We start from the raw sequence: 25,908 nt of genomic DNA on the forward strand, positions 1-25,908 counted from the left end.
ATAAAAACAGACCTGTCAGCAAATTGTTATTCTATTTATCAAGACAGATTACATCAATAATCAAGGCTCCACCGGCTTGCAGGACGCTTCTAGGAAAACACACAGCTCAGACTGCTGCACTATTTGCTACTAAAACACCCTGCTGTCATAATAGCGATTGACAGGAGTCAAACCCAGACCTCAATCTGACTGGCAAATCTTGAAAATTTGCCAACACTCTCCATTCAAACTGACGGAATTTGAGCCATTTTGCCAAGAAGAGCACGCAAAAAATATCGGGCTCCTGATGTGCAAAGCCGATAGAGATATAACCCCCTATCCCCCCCCCCCCCCCAAAAAAAAACACCCTCTCAGCTGTAACTGCAGCCAAACATGGTTAATCCAAGGGGAGTGAATACTTATGTAATCAATGAATGTCTGTTTTTTTGTTGGTTTCATAATTCTAATGTTTTCCCACCTCGATATATTACACATTGTTTTTCTCTTTCTGCAGTTCAGTCAATTCAAACATGGCATGTATTTATTTATTTATTTGCTTTTATGCGAGCTTCTCAACGCACAAATTGAGAACAGCTATAGCGCTGAATGAAATGCCATGCTCTGGATATTTGGACCGACAAATAAGAGAAAATAAATACTGGACGAAATACACAAGATGTTTTAAACTGGTCATTGATCTAAATCATTGAGCACCAACTCCATGGTCAGGTGATGATTTCTATGTGCACTTGGCAAAGGTTTGTTCACTTCTTTCTATTGGCAGGTTTCTGACCAGTGGATAAACGAGTTTTAGTACATTTAAGGCCTACGTGCCCGTCAGCCAGTGGTTTTTTTTTGCTTTGTTTAAATACAGGGGTGCTTGAAGGTTTGTGAACCCTTCAGATTTTTCTAGATTTCTGCATATATGTGACCTAAAACATCAGATTTTCACACAGGTCCTAAAAGTAGATAAGGAGAACCCAAATAAACAAATGGTACAAAGTTATTATACATGGTTATTTACTTATTGAGGAGATATCTGCGAGTGGCAAAAGTATGTGAACCTTTGGTTTCAGAATCTGGTGTGACCCCCTTGTACAGCAATAACTGCAACTAAACATTTCCTGTAAGAGTTGATCACATCGGCTTGGAGGAGTTTCAGCCCGTTCCTCAGTACAGAACGGCTTCAGCTCTGGGATGTTGGTGGGTTTCCTCACATGAACTGCTTGCTTCAGGTCCTTCCACAACATTCCTGTTGGATTAAATTCAGGACTTTGACTCGGCCGTTCCAAAACATTCACTTTATTCTTCTTTAACCGTTTTTTGGAAGAACGACTTGTGAGATTCAGTTCATGGACAGATGTCCTGACATTTTCGTTTACAATTCGCCGGTATAATTCAGAATTCATTGTTCCATCAGTGATGGCAAGCCGTCCAGCAAAACCCAAACCATGTTGTTACCACCACCATGTTTCGCAGAGGGGATAAGTATTCAACTTTCAAACATAACTCTTCCCATTTAAACCCAAAGTTCCATTTTGGTCTCATCCATCTACAAAACATTTTCGCAATAGCCTTCTGCCTTGTCCACGTGATCTTTAGCAAACTGCAGATGGGCAGCAATGTTCTTTTTGTAGAGCAGTGGCTTTCTCCTTGTAACCCTGCCATGCACACCATTGTTGTCCAGTGTTCTCCTGATGCTGGACTCATGAACATTAACATTAGCCAACGTGAGAGACGCCTTTAGCTGCTTAGAAGTTACCCTGGTTCCTTCATGATCTCGTGGACTATTACACGTCCTGCTCTTGGGGTGATCTTTGTTGGTCTCCACTCTTGAGGAAGGTAACTATAGTCTTGCATTTCCTGCATTTGCACACAATCTGTCTGACTGTGGATTGGTGGAGTCCAAACTCTTTAGAGATGGTTTTGGAACATTTTCCAGCCCGATGAGCATCAACAACTCTTTTTCTGAGGTCGTCAGAAATCTCCTATGTTCGTGCCATGATAAACTTCCACAAAGAGGCTACGCAGTTCAGACTCTGATAGATCCCGGTTCTTTAAATGAAACCGAGCGCTCGACGTGAAACTTTATTTATTCCTTCCGTTTCTCCCTTATTAACATCACAAAGGAGAAACGACTGTTTAAAAGTGCTCCCCAACGTAATGGAGAACAGGAACTAGCTTGCCTCGTGAACATTCCACTACATTAAACATAACTATAAACAGTTAGAAATCATCATGTGCCGTTCACTAATGAATTAAAATTGCAATTGTTGGCTGTTGCTGTGGTATGTGAGGCATTAAACACTTCATGATGTGAAATGAAGGAACCCAAATGTGGGGACATGAATTTAAAAAAATAAATAAAAAAAATATTTAAGCTGATGTATCTTATTACCTCGTCGCAACTCTTACTCTCCACGGTTTACGCAAAACAAATGCATAGTGTAGCGCTACTGCTGTGGCAGTGTTACATTATAGGCTCAAAGGTAAGGTTGTGTGTACATAAGGGCTTTATTTTCTGTCCAGAATGTTCAGCCTATTTTCTCATCTGATGAAGTGGTTGTTGACAGGAACAGAGGAAGGGTGAGAGAGAGAGAGAGAGAGAGAGAGAGAGAGAGAGAGAGAGAAAGATAGATAACAGAACACACACAGGCTAACTTTGTGAGAAATACTGTCCATATTTATTAGTAATAAAGCCTTGACTCACCACACAAACACATGGCAAAAGCCAGAGAATGAGAGACTGACTGGCTGTCTGTGTGTGTATGTCTGTGTGTGTATGTCTGTGTGTGTGTGTGTGTGTGGTAATAATTCAGCCAGGACCCTCCACAGAGCTGTGTAAAGAATGTGTGGCCTGTCCAGCTCTTACCTTGGAGGCCCGACGGCGCTCGCTGCAGTCAGGATGCTGACACTCCACACACTCCTCCTCCTGGGCAGCCTTCTCATCTGGAACAATACAGCAAGTGATGTCGTTAATTCAGCCGGTCTTAAATCAGAGGAGCTCACACACAAACACATCACACAGTCACGCACACATACTGGAATACATGCCATCAAAAGCAACGGGGGAGGGAGAGGTGCAAGGAGAGAGCGCAATGACATTTGACTATCGGATCAAAAAAAGAAACAGGTCATTATAGACTAGATTAAGGCCCAAGTAAGGACTGCAGAGTGAATAAGGGTCTGTGGTGGAGGGGGAAGGATTAAAGGAAGATTAAAGAGGGGAAACAAGAATATAAAAAAGAAAGGAACAAAAACACAGGAATCCTGATACAGTATGGCCATCCTGCTTCTGGTGAAGGACAAGTCCAATTCAGTTCTATTCTATTTCTATAGCGCTTTTTATAAACCGACATTGCCACAAAGCAGCTTTATAGAAATCTGGATATAGATTCAGGTCTCTGATGAGCAAGTCAGAGAGGAGAGTGGCGAGGAAAAACTCCAACACGACACGAGAAAGAAAAGCCGAGAAGAACCAACGCCAAAAGGGAAACCGTCCTTTTCTGGATGGTACGAGATAGTGGAATTATAAACCATCACACTTCTACAAGTCTGTACTATAAAGTAGTATAAAAATAGCAGGAAATATTTTGCAGTGCTGTTCAGTATGAGCGTCATGGTCTTTATGAATACAGCAGCAGTAACAAGCAGGTACAAGTATCCCAGTGAGACTACCTTCTGAGGGCTTGGGTAGTGAAATCTTTAGGGTGTCCACATGTATCTTTCCGTAGCAGCAGAAAGTGAGTCACAAGTGCAGCAGAAGAACGTGCATCAGAATGAATCAGGCAAGTCTAAATAGAAGATGAATATCTGGGGCCAGACACTTCAAGGACACTTTTCAGGGTGTAGTCCATTTGAATCGAACCCTGGTGTGTTTACATCCTCAGAGCGGTTCATTTGGAAACCTTTTGGGATCTCCTGTGCTCAGCCCTCTCAGAGTCTTTCCACAGGTTTTCGATAAGCTTTAGAGCTGGGGTCTAACAACGCCATTCCAAAACACTGATCTTTTTATTAAGCCTGCAGGTTTGTTTGTTTGTTTGTTTGTTTTAAATACAGAAGTACTATGTAGCTGGAGCTCTGCTTGCAAACCTAATTTGGAGATCCGATTAAACACAGGAAGGAACTGGATAGCATAATCACAACAGTAGCCAGTTGGAGCAGACGAAGCATTTTGCATAAGCTGGTAATGTTGATGATCTCAAACTGCATTTGGCAACACAAATGACAGCTTTACAAATGTCCAAACTGAAGGTGGAGGGTCAGTGGAGCCCTACGTGCAGCAAGTTGAGTAAAGAAACCGGTCCGGGCAAGAGACTTCTTAGATAGGCAGTAATTTTAGCTTTAGCATGAGTCAGTGGATGGTAATGACTAGGTGTGAAGAGTAGCAACAGTCTAAGTCAGCAAGTTCTCTCTTCTGCTCGCTCGCTCAGACAGGAATTCGTGACTTCAGCGCTGCTGATTAAGCCCAAAGCACACAAATAAAACAGTGCTACAAGCTCCCGCAGCCACATGCACACGTGTGATGGCAATGAGGTAGAACGTTGAAGAGCGAAAGCCAGGGCTCTTTCCTTTTAGAAAAGTAGTCACACCCAAAAACCAAAAAAATAAATTCAAAAATGCCAAGTTTGAGTGACTATGTGAGACTGGTTCAACAAAAGGAACGTTTTAATCGTTGGCCACATCAACCAATACCAATATTTGCTTTAATCAGTGTTTCAATATTGGTCCTGCACTGAATAATTCAGCACTTGCCCCAGATGGCACGCTGCAATAAACTCTTCAATTGATTAACAAGAAAAAAAGACCAAGCCTATTGCCCGTCAACCTCCCATGAATCCCCCATTAAAGGGATTGTAAACACCTGATGAGCTCAATTTCTAGAACAGAAAGACTCCAGGACCAGCACCATTGGGAACTAGCATATAAACTCCAGATTTTTAAGGGACCAATTACACCACCACGCATCCCCAGCTGCCCCAGACACATCCCTGAAATGTCTAGATTGTTGCCTTTAGTGTAACAACAAGTGCAGCACTGAGAATCAAACCCTCTGTGGATGTGGTTCTCAAAAGAATTAACTCTCCAACCACAATATTTCCTATTTGAAACTTAACATAAAATACTATAAAACTGACCAAAAACACAACAATAAAAAAGTAGTAGCTGACAGCGTTGACTGGATGCTTCCCCCACCAACAAGTCTAATACTTTTCGCCACATGATCTCGCTGTGACCTTGATCTGCTGGTTACAACGATACTTACATATAAATCCTACAAACATTCAACCACTTGTTCTTAATATATCTCTCACAGAATCTTGGACGGACAACCTGAAAGGGCATAATTAAAATGTTGCTCAATCAAATTAATTTGACCTTTGAAAGTCAAATTGAATCAAAGACAATGCAATGTGTACTCACGGGTTTTTACCAGACAGATAAAGAAAAAAAAAAAAAGTCTATAATTTGGAGGAAAACCTCATTCTTTGTTGACTGAAATCCTGGCTTTCAATACTGCTCAAATGCAGAAGCCAAGACGGCCACATTGATTTTGTGCTCCACAACCATTTCACTGATGATCTGTAAGCATGTTCTGGGTCATTAGCTAAACCACCAGCCACAAAGCATCAAGCCATAACCATTGACATATTTTATAGTGAACATTTCCTTGTTTGCCGTTCACGTTTTCAGAAGAACATGGTGGAGAAAAAGTTGATCTCCAAAAAGTTTCACGTTTCTGACCACAGCACAATTCCAGTTCTTGTTCAAATGCTGCTTGATGAGGTTCAGGAGCTGCAAGATCAAATATAATAGATTTGGAAAACCCAACAATCAACTAAAAGATTCTCAAACAGATCTTTTCCCTTCTTCACCATCTTCCTCACTGTATATGGGGCACCCCCTTCCTGGCAAAACTTTAACTGCCCCACAGATTTTTTCACCTGATCATCTGCCATGGACAGACCATCAATTCATTAGCTATCTCGCCGGCCAAGTAAAAGCTCCAATGTGTTTCCCATTCTCACGTTTTGGTTGCCTGGAAACTAATTCGGCTAAAAAGTGGTAGCTAACGGAATACCATAACATATGGCGAGTTAGTAAAAATCGATTGATACAAAAAGACTTATTAAAACAAACAAGTATATGATTAATAAACTCCAGCACATTTTCTAATACAGCACATCGTTACTCTACAGCTAAGTTATAGTGTTCCGTCCTCGCGACACGCCCAATTTAGTCGTCAATCCTGTCTAGAATCTTTACTTTCGGTCAACATGTGACTAGGCGTAGTAGGCGGGAGAGAGTTGAGTCAGGCTTACATTGGACTTAAAAAGGGGGAGACCCTATATAAAAAGCGCTGTGATCCATACTGTGTTCTCCCGATTTAAAATAAGCCTGAAAGTCTGCACTTTGAGCTCATATTGATCGCATAACAATAACTTCGCCAATGTCCAAATATTTTTGGACCTAGCTGAATGTAGTGCAGCAGGTGGAACGGTTCAGAAGCATGTACGATAGTTAAAGCATCGTGGTACGTCACCCCACCGACCGCAGAGTCAACGTCGTTTTGCGAAAGTCAAGCCAAAAATGTGTTTGCCCCAGATGTTCGGGCTAATGATTAGTGATTTGTCAACAGTTAGTGCATTTTCCTGACTTGCATAGGTCAACAACTACACTTTACAGTATGGCCAAAAGGGGCACACGAGGAACACCCATTTGAGGGTCTTCCGCAAACTGTTGCCACAAAGTTGAAAACACGGTTGTCTACAAAGTCTTTGTATGCTGCAGCATTAAGAGTTCCTTTTCCAGCAAGACAATGCCATGAATACATGGTTTACCAATGTTTGTGTAGCAGACCTCGAGTGGCCTGCACAGAGCCCTGATCTCACCCCCACTCAACACCTCTGGGACGATTTGGAACACCAACTTCGGACCAGGTCTTCTTGCTGGACGGTGGTGGCCAACCCCTTGTGCACTTGTCGCTGAATGAGCACAAATCCCCACAGACATGGTCCAAATTTTGTGGAAAGCCTTTTTCAGAGTTGTGGAGGCTGTTACAGCAGCAAAGGGGAACAATTCGATATTAATGCTCATGGTTTTGGAATGAGATGTTCGATATTCAGGTGTCCACAGATTTTATATTGTACTGAAAGCTCTTTGGTTTTATCCCCCCCCGTGTTAATGGATGACAAAGGAATTTTACGTGTCTGCAACCTTGCACTTATACCTCAGGAAACAAGAAATGGTCAGAACTCAACATCAGAGAGCCTGGAAATTAAAGGCTATTTAATAAATAAATAAATAAAATAATGCAAGGAAGACAATGTCCTTGCATCCATTATAAATGGTACTTGGAGGTACCAATAATTTTACCACATATTACGGTTATTTCTTTAAGAAAAATGAACTTTTAAATCATCGTGTGTAAAGTTTATTTCATAAAATATTGATTGATTATTTAGTTGGATGTCCTTAAGGTACAAGCCATCATCATCATCATCATCATCATCCCAAACAAAGCTAGCCTTTTTCAGCCTTGAAAAAAGACCCACAATTCAATTGTAGGAGAACGATGGTCTTCTTCCAGCCAGCATTGATACGGTTTTTTTCCTACATGTGGTAGGAGATTGAGGAGCTCGATTCCTTCCCCAGTCTGAATCCTGGTCTCAATCCCGGTGTCCTGCTCCAGCTGCCCGTTAGCAGGAAGCCGTACACAGTGAAGACTGAAGGCAGGTTATGTGGGAAGGCTTCACCCGCAAAACAGACAGCACGGAACAAAGGGTTTCCTTCAGCTACCAGGACAAAAGCTGAGACGCTAATTCATTTCACTGATACATCACCGGCTGGACAAAAGCACCGTGTGAACAATACCTCGTGAGTGAACTTTGGTTTTTGAGTCAAGAGTGACCTTTGAACAATTAGATCATGTCAAAAATCACTACGGGCCAAATAGTTTAGAAATAGTTCCATGCAAGTCCGTACAGGATTTTGCAGGAGCTTTTTTGCGATTGTTGCTGCCAAAAAAGTTCGATTTCGCTGCGGCGTTTTTCAAAATTTGCAATGCAACTTGCGAGGTTTTGCACGGTCTTTCGCAGTGACGTCTGTTGGTAAATGAGACCTTTTAGCTGTACTCATGTTCGACACACGTGGATCGAAGAGGGCTTTGACCGGATGAGTGTTGGGATTCAGTCATATGGTGTGTCTTGGCTCAAAAATCTGCAGACAATTTGCGGTACTGTTCAAAAAAAAAAAAAAAAAAAAAAAAAAAAATCGCAAGCTCCTCTGAATACTGCGGAGCGTGCACGATTTTGCTTTCATTTCTGCGATCGCAAAACCCTAGACGGACTGCCATGTCAGTCACCAGACAAATAGCAAGAAGCCAGATGCTATTTATATGCACGGTTTCTGGGTGGATTATTAATAAAATATAATTTTATAATTATATAAAATTATAATTATATAATATAAATAATAAAAAAATTTAAAAAGCAATAGTACATTTACAAATAGCTGGTGAAGGTGTGAAAACGTTCGAACGAACGAGTCATTTAAGGCAAAGAATGGAAAATCCGAATGAGATGCTCCTCCTGCACCGTCGGTGGAAAACGTGGCCTAGCATACGGTCTCTTTGTTCCGTTCAAAAAGATCCCAGCTGCAGCCGCCTGCAGTGGCACTGAGGCTTAAGTGAAGCTGTGTTTGATGTTAGCGCAGCCTGCAAAATGATTCACACCATTACGCCTCTTCTAAACACAGATGCACCCACGGAAGTGGGGAAACAAAAAAGAAATCTATAAACAAAGACAGCAGAAACCCTCTCATCTCCAGGTCTCAAGCTCAGACCGCTGGAAAAGCATAATGAGAGTCCGTGAGCCAGCCAGACACTGTTGTTGCTTAAAAAGTTTCCACAGGGAACTCTGGATAAACTCGAGCACCATGTGTACCCATCTACTGTTTCTACTGAATGCAGGATTAGACGATAGAGCTCACTGAAAACAAGGAATATATACATTTGCTCGTTTGGGGCCGACACTTTTATCCGCAACGACTTAGAATTGAGATGAGATACAACTGAGCAGATGGGGGTTAACTGTCCTAATCAAGGATCCATCCATGGCATGTTCTTCCGGCATCATCATCATCTTCCTTACAGTTCTGAGGCCTGTTGCACGAAGTGAGCTGAACAAACAGTAAGTTTTGAGTTGACAAAACCAAACAAATCAAACATGGGTTATTTATTAAGATGAATAGGTTTCAAGATGTTGGTTATGAATGCTCAGTCAACCCGCGTTTTAACCTCGAATCAAAGTTTACTCATCATGCGCGTGCACATAAAAACCAGACGTTTACTGCAAAACAGCCAACAGCATTCAAAATGGGGGGGGGGGGGGGGGGTGTGCAAGAAAGAGCAAAAGATGATTGCGCAGAAATATGAGGAATTTAAACCTACACTAACTACAACACCGTTACGTCTGCCAAAGCTAGGGGACACTGCCGATTGTGCAAATGTGTAGGTTGATAAATAAACAGACTGAAAACTTTTAATCCCAACATATTTCATGTCATTTCATTTCATGTACAGTAGCTCAAAAGAGTGAGTACACCTCTCACATTTTAGTAAATATTTGATGATATCTTTTCATGTGACAACACTGAAGAAATGACACTGTGCTACAATGTAAAGTAGTGAGTGTACAGCTTGTGTAACAGTGTAAATTTGCTGTCCCCTCAAAATAACTCAACACACAGCCATTAATGTCTAAACCGCTGCCAACAAAAGTGAGTACACCCCTAAGTGAAAATGTCCAAATTGGGCCCAATTAGCCATTTTCCCTCCCCGGTGTCATGTGACTTGTTAGTGTTACAAGGTCTCAGGTGTGAATGGGGAGCAGGTGTGTTAAATTTGGTGTCATCGATCTCACACTCCCTCATACTGGTCACTGGAAGTTCAACATGGCACCTCATGACAAAGAACTCTCTGAGGATCTGAAAAGAAGAATTGTTGCTCTACATAAAGATGGCCTAGGCTATAAGAAGATTGCCAAGACCCTGACACTGAGCTGCAGCACGGTGGCCAAGACCATACAGCGGTTTAACAGGACAGGTTCCACTCAGAACAGGCCTCGCCATGGTCGACCAAAGAAGTTGCGTGCACGTGCTCAGCGTCATATCCAGAGGTTGTGTTTGGGAAATAGACGTATGAGTGCTGCCAGCATTGCTGCAGAGGTTGAAGGGGTAGGGGGTCAGCCTGTCAGTGCTCAGACCATACACCGCACACTGCATCAAATTGGTCTACATGGCTGTCGTCCCAGAAGGAAGCCTCTTCTAAAGATGATGCACAAGAAAGCCCACAAACAGTTTGTTGAAGACAAGCAGACTAAGGACATGGATTACTGGAACCATGTCCTGTGGTCTGAGGAGACCAAGATAAACTTATTTGGTTCAGACGGTGTCAAGCGTGTGTGGCGGCAACCAGGTGAGGAGTACAAAGACAAGTGTGTCTTGCCTACAGTCAAGCATGGTGGTGGGAGTGTCATGGTCTGGGGCTGCACGAGTGCTGCCGGCACTGGGGAGCTACAGTTCATTGAGGAAACCATGAATGCCAACATGTACTGTGACATGCTGAAGCAGAGCATGATCCCAGCATGTATTCCAGCATGATAACGACCCCAAACACACCTCCAAGACGACCACTGCCTTGCTAAAGAAGCTGAGGGTGAAGGTGATGGATTGGCCGAGCATGTCTCCAGACCTAAACCCTATTGAGCATCTGTGGGGCATCCTCAAACGGAAGGTGGAGGAGCACAAGGTCTCTAACATCCACCAGCTCCGTGATGTCCTCATGGAGGAGTGGAAGAGGACTCCAGTGGCAACCTGTGAAGCTCTGGTGAACTCCATGCCCAAGAGGGTTAAGGCAGTGCTGGAAAATAATGGTGGCCACACAAAATATTGACACTTTGGGCCCAATTTGGACATTTTCACTTAGGGGTGTACTCACTTTTGTTGCCAGCGGTTTAGACATTAATGGCTGTGTGTTGAGTTATTTTGAGGGGACAGCAAATTTACACTGTTACACAAGCTGTACACTCACTACTTTACATTGTAGCACAGTGTCATTTCTTCAGTGTTGTCACATGAAAAGATATCATCAAATATTTACAAAACTGTGAGGGGTGTACTCACTTTTGTGAGATACTGTAAATTATTTGAATCAAATATCAATTTGTGAAAATATGTTAGGACAGGAATAACGCCACTACATGAAAATCTGTACCAACTTCTGAAAATCAATATCTTTCGTACAGATATATCGTATCAGGAAAAGCCAGGGGGTTGTATATATCCCTAAAAAAAAAATCCACAGGATTCTCCACAAACGGTGATGCCATCAACAAACACTAAAGGGGTAACTTTGATGCGTCAGATTTATACATCACTTTGCTCAAAGCTGGTTTGGGTTTGTGATTTGTTACCCAAAATAAAACCTGCCCCAGAGCAGGATAGCCATGTAGCGTACATGACCATGTTGATGAAAACCACTTAAAACTGATCCACCTTGTCGAGACCTAAAAACCAGAATTTGCTCAAACTAAACACAAACTTGGATACCTGGGTAGCCACCGAGTCCAGCTTTGTGCAACAGACCTCTGAGCTGTGACGAGAACAGTCCGTACTCCCCAGCAATAATTATGTGCGCTTTACACTGGGTAGCAAAGCCAGGGCCTGGCCAAGCAAGGACATGCTGAGAGCAAACACCGTGCCATGAAATTACGGTCTTCTGCAACACGGCCATTTTCTTCTGCTGAAGCGTCTCAAAGGGAGAACTTTTAAGCACTCAATTTATAGCTCTTCGAAGCATCTTCCAACCATCTCGGTTTTAGAATGAACACATGGGCCAAGCAGCAAAAATTCCCCCTCGCTGCCACCAATTTCACTCAAGCCAAGCGCATTCTACGCGACTACCCGATTTCAAGTCGCCGAATAACACCTCTGCGCTTAGCGTGAATAGTTCGTCCACACAATTTTCTCAGTCCACGAGTAATTGCCGTGACTTCAAGCATGTTTCATGCCTCGCAGATGAACCCTGGAGTGAGAAACCCTCTGCAACTAGTTCCAAGTACAGTGATAAAAGAAAGACAGTTAGAGAGAGAAAATCTAATTCATCCGCTCTCATCATATACATCTATTTATGAGGGAGGGCAAAATTTGGCGTACCCAAATTCTTGTTTCTGTACCAAATGACGACAATGCCACAAAGTCCTGTGAGAATACAGGATTTGGGGATCAGGCATGCTTCAGCGGACATCTCTCCAGGTCAAAGTCTGTGTAGTGTGTGTGGCTTGATCATGCAGCGTGAACACCTCTACACCCAACAAACAACTGATTGCGAGTGATTAAAATCGTCTAGTGTGAAAGGGTCAGCAGGATTTTGAAAGATTAGACAGATTTGGTCAAATTTAGAGATACAGATGCAAACAAATGCTGGCACTTTGAACTGTAAGAGGGTTTAAAAAACAAACACTTTAAAGAAGTAAGCACTTTTCATCACTGTCGTTTGGAACGCGCCTACAAATTGGCCGCATAGGCTTCATCACTTTAGAATAAACCAGCTAGACATTTCGCAAAAAGAGACGGAAAATTCATTTGTAAACACAGACATGAAAACTCCTTTAATGAAAGAAAAAAGAAATCCCATTAAAATCTGACTTGAAGCTGTTATTTATCTAATTTATCTAGTGTTCCCCATACACGAGTGATAATCCCATTTACTACTCTGTTCCAAGAAATCAATGGGCCTTGGACCAGAAAATGGTGAGAGTGGAGCGAGGGAGCGAGTGTGCAAGAGCGAGCACAGAGAGGGGAGGGGGCAGAGCAGGAGTATCATAAACTAATGAGAGAGAATACGACATTCTCCTTACCCCAAGTTTGGTTGCTAGCCACCAACTCCTAGCTGTAATGATGCCCACAATTTGTTGTTTATTAGCGGTTAGTTTGTGCAAGTCCATGACACGGCCTGTCAGAAAGCCCCTAATATTCACATGCACTGATTTTCTGGATATAGCCAAACACATGACCATGACCAGAGTGTTACTCTGATACTGTGCCTAAATCACACCAGCCCCTTCCCTCCAATGAACAACCTGGCCTATCAAATTCTTATACGTGCACGTGTAGCTTGCTTAACTCCATCACACCGACAGGATGCCAGACTGTCACTGGCCACCAAGCATACACATTCACTCACTCATCCACACCTAGGGGACCATTTAGAGTGCCCAAACCATTCACCAACATGTTTCTGGAAGGTGGGAGGAAACCAGAAACCCCAGAGGAAACCTACAGTATGAAGACAAGCAGAGAACATGCGACTCCCACTCCGAAAACTCCAACAGTAACCGTGGCAAGCAGATCTCCGTTCGTAACCGAGATCTGTAACTGAGAGGCTAGAGATGCAAAGCGCTTTATCTGGAACTGAAAAGACGACCTAAAATCAGCATTATTTATTTCTTTACATTTGCATGAGAGCCATAATGTCATGCTGCAATACAGACGTTTCACTTGCACTATATCAGGGTTAAAGGCTGATATGATGTCAGTTTGTGGCTATAGAAAGACAGCTCATCCTCTGTTGTACAGTATTAGATTGAAAATTATATATATATATATATATTTATTTATTTATTTATTGGAAGCACATTTTTAATAGAAATAACCTGGAGCTGCCGTATTAGTCCGTTAGATATTAAGCTGCATGGAATTAAAAAACACAATATTGGGGACTTACATGGAAATTCAAAAGCCAACGAAAAAAAATTAGGTATTACATCACGGCCATAAATCCAGACTAACTCAATACACAGCGTCTTAGAGAGGTTTTTAAGAAGAATGCAATTTAGCTTTACCGTATAGATCATGAATGACATCCAGGGAGGAGGACCAGGAGTAGCGTTCTGCCCCCCGTATTGAGGACGGAAGCGTCTCCAACTCGTAGGCCCCCCGCTTCTTCCAGTAAAGGAACATGGCAAACAATGAGGCTCCTCTGAGGTCAAAAAGAAATCACTAGCTTGTACCTTAGCTAATTTCTTCAACCATTATATTGTCCAAGAACTGATATCGTGTACAAGTCTGCTCCAAGTCCATGCGACTGAGGCCATCGAGTGAACACTACTTCCAAGGTCTCGAGGAACAATCGATAGTAAATAATTCTCTATAAACCAGAAACTGGTACAGTTTCTTTTCACGGTTAAGGCAAGATCCATGGCATGCTAGTATGACTACCCAAACAATACACTGGGCTTCTTATCCCAAAAGAGAGTATTGTATCCATTGACAGGACTCTGGGTACATATCTGACAACATGTTTTGATGAAGAAACTGTTCAGTCATCAGTTTTTAATTACAAACTAAAGACGAGAGTTTTAGTGCCGAAACAAAGCAAACCTCCCAGAAATCTGCCCAGTCAACAACTTCTGCCATGAGGAACAATTCTTAAGATATCCTTCCACCATCGCGAACATGGTGCTTCCTTTGACAACTCCTCATCTTGAAAGTATGGCCCAGTTGCTAAAGCTCAACGATAGCACTGGCCAAAGAGAGAAGTGCTTGGTGTCTCATGGCAGAGGGGGCCGGCTAATAGAAGGCATTCAACCTACACGTCCAGACAAATGTTGCATTCACGACAGGATGAAATGCATGCTGGGACAGTCTGAGCCAATAGCTTTCAATATAGGTGACAAAGTACTCCCTTGTACCCCACCTCCTACACAGACAGTGAACTTTTCTCATAATTTGCACAAACTTTAAAGGCCTGACATTTTTGTGCATTCATCGCACTCTGGCACCCTCTGCTTGGTGATGGATTTATGCCTCATGAATGCAGTGTGACCACGCTAATGTTTTCAGTATTTGTGTGGAAGGACAATGCAGGCTGAGGACCAGCAGACTGAGATGATAAAATGAACTGGCTGCCCTGCAAGGAAAATACTTTTGGAAGGGGAAAAAAAAAAAAAAAAAAAAAGAGGCAGTGCCACAATCAGAATGACATCATATCCACTTCTCCCTGAAACAGCTTTGTTTGGGTTTAGGACACAATAGACAGCTGGGCTTCTGCGTTTCCTAATGCTGCAAAGAGACTGAAGCACCAAGTCTTATAACAAGTCACCGCTGTGATCAAGTCTCTCCGGCGAGGTTGATTCATTGTTATCTGCCAGCTGGAATGGGGAAAGAATCACAGTGAGAACACACTGTGCTAGTCTGGGAAGGCAGGGACAATGTTGTACAGCAACTCAGATGTCCAATTTTGGGATAAGAAATTAGAGGGTAGGACGGCAGCCGGATGGCCACTTGGAGCTCTGCTGCACAGACATGTGGTAGTAATCTGAACCAGCTTTGAAAGTGCAGGCTTGACATGGAGCGCCAGAACTCAGTCTTTCCATTAACTTCTGCTGAAAGTGAAAGATCAGGAGTTGTACTTATAATTGCTGAAATAAAATGTCCACTCAGAGCCATATATGTAATTTCCAGAAAATTGACTTTGATAAATGACTTTACCTCAGCATTTATCTAAATCATTACATTTTTAATTTGGCGTCAAATGTGGTCAGTTGGCATAATAAGCATAGCTGAGGAATATTACATGCTTATTTATCTGCCACTGTCACGGCACTTTTTTTTTTTTTTTTAAATCTTCTTAAACTATCCACCTAGTTTCTCTAATTAATAGAGAAATACTTCTCTCCTGATAGATACTGCTCGTTAAGTACGTAACTGTACTTCTACGAATCTTATATGTGTATAGTAATCATACCCTAGCATCTTCGTGCAGAACCAGCACATGTTCCAAATGCCAAGACATCGTGGACAACACATCCACTAATTGAGCCACTAGATCCAATAGAGAATTAGTCTCCAAACTGGCAGAACACCTGGATAATATCTGCCAACAAGGTCATGTGGAACAAGCATGTGGACTTACATTAAAGTTGCCCTGAAAAGCACTGAGAGATATACCGCCACACTCACAAGACTGGGACAGGCAATGTTAATCTTGTAAAATCATGTGTGGGGCATGTCACAGGGTCAGGCACCTATGTCAACCCCTACGGAGCTAACCTCTGCATGGACATGGGAACACACTGCATCTTAACGGCCACAGCAGTTAAACAGTTGGTCCGTGGATCGAATGGCTATCCAGTCCAAACGACACTGTGACACTTGCAACAGGCACAGCAAGAAATGATCTCTAGGCTTATCAGCATTCAAGGGCACAGGGTCAACAGATTTATTCACAGAGCAGAAAACCTGGATTCTGCAATGAGGAAACTTCAAATTACAGTTCTTGGTTACCAAATCAATCCCAGGGACCAAACCAAAAGACACAGCGGTCTGGTAGGGGATGCTAAATCCTGCAATCCACCTTTGACAACAGATCCACACAGGGACTAATATGCCAGGTTGTTCTGATAACTAGTGAAAGCAGCAGTGGAAGTCAAAGTTTTGTTGACCATCTCAAGGTCTTGCCAAACATCAACAAGTAAAGCCGGGTGAACAAAGACTACAGATTTTGGCCTAGGATTATAGGAATCTTTTAAGATTCTCAAAATTTGTCTCAGACGACATAAACGCAGCCAAAATCGTACAGTGTGAACCCGGCTTAAGCCTTTGTGATGTAGTTACTGAATAATGCACAGAGTAGGAAGAATCAGCGCTGGAGAAGGAATTGGATAGAACAGGTGGTTAAGCCAGTCAGGGGCCAGAGCACCCTGTATCAGTGGGTATGCAGCTCTGCCAGAAAGAACTAGAACCAGGAATGTCTTAACTTGACAATGGCATATGCATGTGACCAAACCTCAATCTATGCTACACCAAGGTGTAGACACAATTGCCCTGTATGTATGTTTAGTCCCAACAATGCGGCCATTTCATACCACAGAACAAGGCATTGTTGGAGAACCAGTAAGAAGGACTTCAGTGCCAAATGGACCACCCTCAGTTCCAGCTGACTGAGGTACCTTACACCATAGGGCCAGTTACCCCAGTACACCTGTGATACCAGACAGCTCTCCCAGCATGTGTGGGAAACATCTGCTCCGGTTATCGCTCTCAGGGTAGGAACCCTCAGCTACAAGTGCCCTGCACTGCCAGATGGTCTGTGGCATTTGGGGTCTAGTTGCATTCTAAGTGATTCCCGCTTCATCCCAGTGTGATCCGCTTTGGTCTTAAGACGCTCTTTCTGTGTTCAATGGCGGTGGAGGTTGGATGTGTCTTGGATTGCCTGCTCCTTGATGAGAGCACACAGCAGCCCTATATGGCATTACCAACTCATGACTAGCAGATGCTAGGAGCACAGTGACACTTTTAAATTACATCCGAAGAGAGAACACACTCACCAGTGTGGAATAGAAAATAAAAGGGGGCTATCCACAGTTTTGGGCAGGACACCTGTAGGTCGGTCTCCAGTCAAAGCGAGTATGTAGTCCAGTATAGTGCAGACAAGATGGAAAATGGCAATGACTGATGTATAATAGTGGTACTTATTGTGAAGTGGGCATGGCCTGGGCATGCGATTCAATCTGTTCAAGGTTCCATATTCATATCCTCAACCCAATGCAGCCATCCATGACGCCTCTTGCCCATAAATATGTATTACTAAACTGAAGGACTAATGAGCATACCAGTTCATATTTACAAACAACATGCTGAAACTACTCAAACTGCAAAATTACTACCCTCAAAATTTAGTTGCACTGAGACCACACAAGCCCTGCGAGATACAGTCTCCTAACCATAGATGGCAAATGTCAACTTGGTGCATCTCTGTTTTACTGCCGATTATTTTGAACAGCCGCAGCACACAAATTATTTCAAGTCACTGCCAAGGTTGCAATTTCGGGTTTTTTTTTGTTGTTGTTGGCGCAAAAAACTAAAACGAAGTCTTTATTGACGAAATATCTTGTGAACGTGCATCTGAGATCTAATTTTAAGGGGTTTTTTTGTGCACACAAAGCATTCGTATCGCTTCATAAAATTGGAATTAATCCATTGGAGTCACATGGATTACTTTTACGATGCCTTTATGAACTTTTTGGAGCTTGAAAGTTTTGGTTACTGGACTGTAAATGGAGGGACAGAGATCTCGCAAGTTTCATAAAAAATATATACGTCTTCATCCGTGTTCCGAAGTTGAACGAAAGTCTTATGTATTTGGAACGACATGAGCGTGAGCAATTGATGACAGAATTTTCATTTTGAGCTGAACTATCCCTTTAAGCCTTAAATTTGGCCTTAAAATAAATTTAATTAGGGAATTATGACTATGAAAACAATTATTCAACTGATCAACGGCATCACATCCACCAAAGAAAATAAACAAATACTGTAGCCAAATAATGTTCATTCAAACGCTACAATGTTCATACCAACTATGAATTTCTTCACCTTCGTTTATAAAATCCTTAAAGTATAAACAGCTGAAATTACTAGGAGCTGAGAGCAGACACGTCCTCTTTCTCCTCAAGAGTTTATATTAGACAGCTCATCCTGCAAAGACATGCTTATTAATGGAGGTCTGCCACGCACCAAAACAGTCATAAAGTTGGGTGTGGGCCCTATCCTGGGCTAAAGAAAGGCTAGAACAGCAGTTTGAAGAGAGAAGGTGTCAGGGCACAACCTCTATACACCTTAGTAAAAGGAGTTTAGAAAAAAAAAAAAGCCGTTCATCATCTACCTCAAAAAGGTAAGCGAGGGTGTGGGCCAATTCTCCAGAGAAACAAGACACAACTAAAGTTTCTGGAGCAAACAGCATTAATGAGCAGGACCTGACCACTGGACATGGCAGCACCGAGATCCTGCCTTACCTATCCAGTGAGAGTATTTTTGTGAACAAAAAGCTCAAAAGGTTAAACAATAGAGACAATTTTTCCACAGCCTTCTTTGCTCATATTTACCAAGGGTGCCAATATTAGTGGAGGCCACTGTAGTTTGATCCAACAAAGCAGGAGAGCCGGTTCCACGTCACTAACGAGTGGACAATTCCCTCTTTCCAATGTCGGTGCAAAAGATCGAAAGCGTTTTTGCCGGTTTAGCCGTTCAAGGACGCCTGATTGCGGCCCCGTAACAGTCTATATATTACTACGCGTTACAGATAGGTTCTGACTCAAGAAACTCAAACATCCCCCTTAGGCAATGCAGTATCCTTTATAGAAAGAGATCACTGCATTCAAAAAGGCTTCTAATCTCCATCATTAAATAAGACTAATCTTTACCAAAGACCAAAACACTGGGGATGAAAGAACTCCATAGCATGTGGAACGAGTGATGGAAGGAGATGATAAGAAAGCAGGAAAGATGAAAAGAGGAATGATCTAAACTGTATGTGTATTAATAGTCATGACTTCATCCTTCTTTTTTTTTTTTTTTGCTTATGTTGAGTTTGTGTCCATATGTGGTTTAGGCTTTTAGGAGGCACACACACACACACACGGTAAACCCATTTACCAAGCACAGCTCTCAGTTACACTTAAGATTTAACATAAATGTTAATAAATACTGGCCGAAACATGAAAGAGACAGAAGGTGCCCCAGGACAGCTTTGCTATACTGAAAAATATTCCAACCCTACAATACCACCTTTTCTAGCAAGTGAGCTCCTTGTAGAAGTATTACACCATTATAAGAATACCACCTGCTTTCTATCAGACTGTCTGGATGATGCTTGGAACAAAAATAAGCTTATACTAACACACACACACACACACACACACACACACACACACACACACACACTAGTAATGGCTAATGGGTCATGTGACTCTTGGCAGGAAAATGTAGCTGCTACTCTGCCAAGCATGCTGAAGTGATAACTCATGATAGCTAATTAATAGCCAGTGACATTGTGGATAAGATTACTTCCTATGCAAATGGATTTAAACATTGTTTGGGTGAGGGATCTGGTTGACGGCAAGGAACCAACGGTTCAGATTTAGCTGTAAAGGAAGGTGAACAAGAGATCAAGAGCAGAAACTTAGTCAACACACTTGGTCAACACCCCCCACCCAAAAAAATTGCAGATACAATTAACAGGGATATGGGTACACACACACACACACACACACACACACACATATATATTATATATATCTTTAAAGTGAGAAATGTAGTACGTAAGCCAAAACTAAACACAACACTGGCTCCACTAGAAAGCCTCGTACTTCAGGGAGGATTGATTGACCTGTGATGTGTTAAAGCCAAGCTTTAGTGCTCCATAACTTACCAGCCCATGCTTCTGCTTTAATTACTGAGCTGCTAAATATAACCTGCTGCAGTACTACATATCGCCGGACTAATCTTATCACAGGTGCGACGAGTTATTATCGTCTAGAAGAGCATGTTTGCTTACCTGGTTACTTCACCTAACTAACGCAAAGCAAACGCTTTTGCTACTTTTTCAGAGTTTCGTCTAAAAAGAGAAAAGAAACCCACAACGGACATAAAAAGTCTGCACGCCCCTGTTAAAATGGCAGGTTTTTGTGCTGAAAAATAAATAAATAAATAAATAAACTAAGATAAATCATGTCAGAAGTTTTTCCCCACCCTTAATGTGAAATTACAGTGTATAACTATTAAAAAGTTTTAGGGAAAAATAGGAGGGGGAACTTATAATAACCTTGCATAAGTGTACACACCCCTAAACTAATACACTGTTGAAGCACCTTTTGATTCTATTATATATCTTTTGGAATTATTATACTTTTGGAATTAGTCTCATCAGACCAGAACACATTTTGTCACATGGTTTGGGGTGATTGAGTTGAGCTTGGATATTTTTGTTTTGTTTTGTTTTGTTTTTTAAAAAGGGCTTCTATCTAGCCACCCTACCCCATAGCCCAGACATGTAAAGACTATGAGAGATTGCTGTCACATGCAGAAAGTAATCAGTACTTGTCAGATATTCCTGCAGCTCCTTTAATGTTGCAGTAGGTTTCTTGGCAGCCTCCCTGGTACGTTTTTGTCTTGTCCTTTTATAAATTTTGGAGGGCCCGGAGTCCTGTTTTCGGTGACGTCACTGTGGCGCTCAACTTTCTCTATTTGTTGATGATGGCCTTTACGGCGTTCCATGGTACAGCTAATGTTTTGGAAATTCTTTTATGCCCCTCTCCTGAGCAAGACCTTTCAACAAGCAAGATATCATGCATGGGCTTGTCAGAAAGTCAGGTATGGGTGATAATTATGAAAGATTTTTATTATCATCCTCCATGGTTGGAAGAAAGAAAAAAAAAAGAAAGAAAAGAAAAAAACAGTGAGAGTTATGCTTTAATCTGGAATTAGACACGGAAAATTAATTTCCACAGGTAGAACATGACAACAGAACAAAATATTAATACATGCCAAAACTGCAATTAAGGGAATAATTATCTTTCATACCCTTACAACAAAAAATGAGTTCCCTACGGGTTCTTTACATGGTTGACAGTTCTATTCTTCTAAAAGGGCTTTAATTTGGATCCTAGATTATGAGACTTTGTTGTGTGGAAAAAGGTTCCACAAACCAAAGAACCGACAGTATAAAGTCCTAGATGAAATTCATTTATTTTCATATAGTTAGGCTCTACATGAGCAGCGTTGGGTTAATTACTCAAAAAAAAAAATAATAAAAAAAAATATATATATATGAGTAATCCACTACAGATTACTAATTACTACTTCAACATTGTAATCTGGTTACATTAATGATTACCGCAAGTAAAAAGTCCTCAAATTACTAATTACTTTCAGGTTACATTCAAAACCCATCAAACCTACAAAAATGCCCTACAAAGTGAAACAGTCATTTTAACACCCGTCAATGATCAGAAAAAGTTGGATTTATCATAAAACTTGCCTCAGGTGTTTGTAGAACTACCAGACCGACAAAATATAAAACTTTTCTAACTAGGCTAGTTTGGTGTCGCTAGCCAAAAGGAGGCACGATTAAGCTATCAGTGTATGTGTTTAGCTGCTACAGTTCCATGCACAGTACATTATCTTTCCTTCTGCTCTGCTCATATCATGTTCACATAAACTGGAACTCAGAGACATTTACACACCTCGTTTTCCTGCTCAGCATCAGAGGATGTTTCCGTTTCAACCCTTTTACTGGATTAAAAAAATAATCATTTCAAAAATCTGCGTATGTCCATTTTTCCTCTCACTGACTGTGTGAGCTAGCGTTCGGCAGAATTGAGAGCCAATAAGACGCGAGTGTTTCCACGTATTTTCCTGCGAACGCTGTCTGATCGGTCTCGCGTCCTTTCACTCAGGATATAAAATTACATCACCTCCGTATTCTTTTACCGACGTTCAGTTACGTAGCGACAAACCGCTCCAATTATTCGGGGCTAAAGAAAACATATTCTGGGCTACAGCCCTGAATGCCCAGGCCGGGTTACGCCCCTGGCAGCCGCACAAAACCATTCATTTTTAAAAACACATTTGACTTAATATTGTTTTCTTAACAACAAATTTGTAACGCACAACAGTAACTGTAGTTAAATTTCATACATTTAAAAAGTAATGTGTTACAATACTGCATGGGGGGGGGGGGGGAGGGATTAGATTACAGTAAAGTTCCTTTTAATACATTATACCCAACTCTGTACATGAAGTATCTAAATAAGTTCCCCATGAAGGACAAACAAAAGAACCTTTAAGGTCCTGGATGAAATTTCTAACTGTCTGGTGGACTGTGTGATTCATTTTAGCATAAAACAACCAAAACACTGAGATTATATTATATTATATATATTTTTTAAAGAGAACCTTTTTACCAAAAAGGGGGTTCCTCAAGCTTTCCAGAAAGTTCTTAAGGTTCTAGCTTTCCAAAATGGTTCTACTGGGAAGCTTTTCTGAGAGTTTAGCTGCAGGACATTTTAAGGGTTCTGTCAGGGAAACAACTAAACAGTGACACAGCCTTTTCTCCTCCACAAAGAGGATACTTGAGAATTTTCTGGAAACTTCCAGAAACGTGAACATACATGAGGAAAAGAGGACATTTAGTGAGTTAGAGGAGTGTAAAGAAACGCTTACGGAGGCGCAGGCGGATACCAAGCCAGCTTCTCGGAGGGGGAATGTGATGAAGAGCGGTGTTCATAGTCCACTTACTGGGAACCATCCTCTGGCGCTGTGTCGCATTTACTCCGACGGGTTCACACAAGCAACTGGTTGGGAGAAAAAATCAGCACTGGTCAGCAAAGTGGAAACAAACAAAAGTCTTCCCAAACCATGAACTGCCTGTGGAACAGTGTGGTGGAACAGTGTGGTGGCTCCTGAGCTCAGCTGCATTGTTGATGCTAACTCTGCTAGGACCTGCAACGGAATTCTCTTCAAAAGTGGACCAGGAGGATATTCATATTATACGAGTGGTTTTTTTTATATATATATATATATATTTAATTTTTTATTTTTTTTTCTAAGTATGTCTTCCGCTTCATTGAAATGGGAAATTTTCCTCACATGACGTGAATTAACGTTGCTTGTTTAAGTCTGCTACTTGAGGCAGCCTCCTGCCTCTGTGTCCCCGCTAAACCGGTAATATTCTCAGTGCTATTCGTGCATACAATGTTTGTTGCTTTTTTTTAATCCATACGTGTATCTAAAATTCGCCTACACTACATACTTTACAAGTCTGAGTCGTGTGTGTTGTGAACCCAAAGCCACAGCACTAACCTGTTGCGCTGACTTGGACTGCGAGTTGATTAGTGTTTCCATACCGAGCAGCTCTCCGTCTGAACCGCACTCACATTCCCTTCATTCCAGCCTTGTGTGGTTAGTTCGCCTCTGATTGATTCTTTTTTTTTTCTTTTTCTTTTTTTTGTAGAGCTAAACATGAGCGTCTATGTTTTTTTAACTATCAGTGTCGTCTTACTGCTTACTTCGGGTCATTAAAGTGTATTTAATCCTCCTCCCCATTCACACTCATTCATTCACCAGCAGTTTACTGAGCCTCCTTGTCTCCTCCTCGCGTTATGACTGCAGTGCCGCGTTTTGTCGCTAGTTGGCGACAAAGGCTAAAATGTTCCCCTTTGAACCCAAGGTCCTGACTGGGGCTACATGTGTCGCTCCGCCCATAACTGGTCTTATTGGTTAGTGGTAATGTAATGACGTCGACGCCTAACCAGCACATGTAGCCCCACCCAAATGTGCAGCCCCGCCCCGTTCTGCTGGCTGCAAAACAGGTGACAATGTCCAGTCAGGTCGCTCCACCCATAAGAGTTAAGGGTTAGGGCTTGGGTTAGGGTTAAGTTTCATTACATTGCCACTAACCAATGAGACCAGTTATGGGTGGAGAGACAGATTTAGCCCCACCCCAAAGTGCAGCCCACCTCGTTCTGCAGGCTGCAGCCAGGACCTTCATTCTTACAACACTGACTACATGGACAGCAGTAATCTAATTATTGACCTTATTCTGAATAAGATTAGACAATATTGTGATTAAGGTGTTTACATGAGTTGTTTTTAGAATACTCCTTTCATGTTCCCGTTTTACATGTTATCGAACATTGATCGATTAACGGCACACGTCATTACGTTCAAACGCCATGCCGTATATCCCCGAAAGTTTAATATTTTCGTATTACAACATGCTAAATGTTTTATTCCTCTTTTACCACAGCCAACGATTACAATTTACCTAAACTAAAGAATGATACATCATACTTTTTATTCAGTTATACCCAGCAAACATGAGACGTCTGGCAGACATGTAGATTATGCCTATATTGCGTCAGTCAGTCCAGGACCACATCTGTATGGTTCAGTATCTGGATGTCTGACTATGACCCCTCTTGGACATAGATATGCAGTTAAATGTTTGAATGCCGGGGGGGGCGGGGGGACATCTGTGGCCATGCAAGACAGGTGATGGAAATCGACGTATGAATTGTCCATTCAGTTCAAAAGTTGTCGGTGTGAGTTGCGGTGTTTGATTGCCTGTCATAGCATTATGTTCATATTGCTGTTATTGTGTACTGTCCAAATATTTGGACAAATTGTTTGATGCTTTGTATGTTCAGAAGACATCATGAAAACTTTCATTCTGCATCCTCAGGGGACATCTGTTCGACGTCCGACAAGGTGTTCAAAAGACATCTTTTGGACATATCTTTGCTCAGTGGGTACTTAATGTTTTCCACAAAGAACAAGTTAGCTCCTGTGTTCTCTTACGTTATAGCAGCTATAAACAGTCATTCCCTCACCAGCCTCCCTCCACAGCTGTCCCTCAACAGCAAAAAGTTGCAGCCTGACCTACTGTATTGGATGACCTCTGACCTCTGTGCACTGACACGTTTAAAACATTTATGCGAAAGGTTTATATCAGAAGTCCTTGTGTAAGCTGTTCCTATAGAAACAGTAACATATTTGAACGATAAAATCGTAATTGCTCGTCGGTTAAAGGCATTTCCCAAAGCACTCCTGCTTTTCTATTCAGTATACAGGTTTGAGGTTTCTGCATAAATCATGTCTGTTAAAATATGTGCAATTCAGAAGACAGCATGGCCATCAGGCAGTGATATCTAAAGAAATACTTGCAATAAGAACTCACAACAAACGATGTTCTTGAAGACCAGCCTACAAAGAGGGGATGACCTTGCTTGAGAGATCACCAAGCAACAGTTCCTTGGCAGAATTGCTTGGCCGAGACCCATCAAAGGACGTTCACTAAGCCTGGAGAGACAGAAGAGAAAGAAGGCACAGAGTTTAGCCAGTCTGTTCACCTATCCTTAAAACACCATCTGTAGAGACTCTGAACCAAAAGTGAAAACCGCTAGATGAATGTGGTTGAAGAAAGAGGATCCAGAGCTGGAGAAAATCTGCTAAATACAAGAAAATGGCAAAAACCACACACTAACATCTGTGTCTGCTTTCTTTTTAATTCCGTCTCACTGTCTCTCT

General features: G+C 41.9%; 1 protein-coding gene across 2 annotated transcripts in view; it reads right to left on the bottom strand.

Annotated features, from left to right (window-relative positions):
- plekhg5b (pleckstrin homology domain containing, family G (with RhoGef domain) member 5b) overlaps positions 1-24,021 on the bottom strand; it is a 75,499-nt gene extending 51,478 nt beyond the window's left edge. Inside the window, exons 1-3 of one of the 2 annotated variants that reach the window (XM_053642660.1) lie at positions 23,683-24,012; positions 23,044-23,174; positions 2,852-2,928 (exon numbers count right to left, since the gene is read on the bottom strand). In XM_053642660.1, the coding sequence (XP_053498635.1) occupies positions 2,852-2,928; positions 23,044-23,128 (162 nt within the window). In that variant the 5' untranslated portion in view covers positions 23,129-23,174; positions 23,683-24,012. Of the gene's footprint in view, positions 1-2,851; positions 2,929-23,043; positions 23,175-23,682 lie in introns of both variants that reach the window. The other variant, XM_053642661.1, reaches the window with a different exon arrangement.
- Between the last annotated feature and the right edge of the window lie 1,887 nt (positions 24,022-25,908).

Source organism: Ictalurus furcatus, chromosome 15, assembly GCF_023375685.1.
Source record: "Ictalurus furcatus strain D&B chromosome 15, Billie_1.0, whole genome shotgun sequence".
Lineage (NCBI taxonomy): Eukaryota > Metazoa > Chordata > Actinopteri > Siluriformes > Ictaluridae > Ictalurus > Ictalurus furcatus.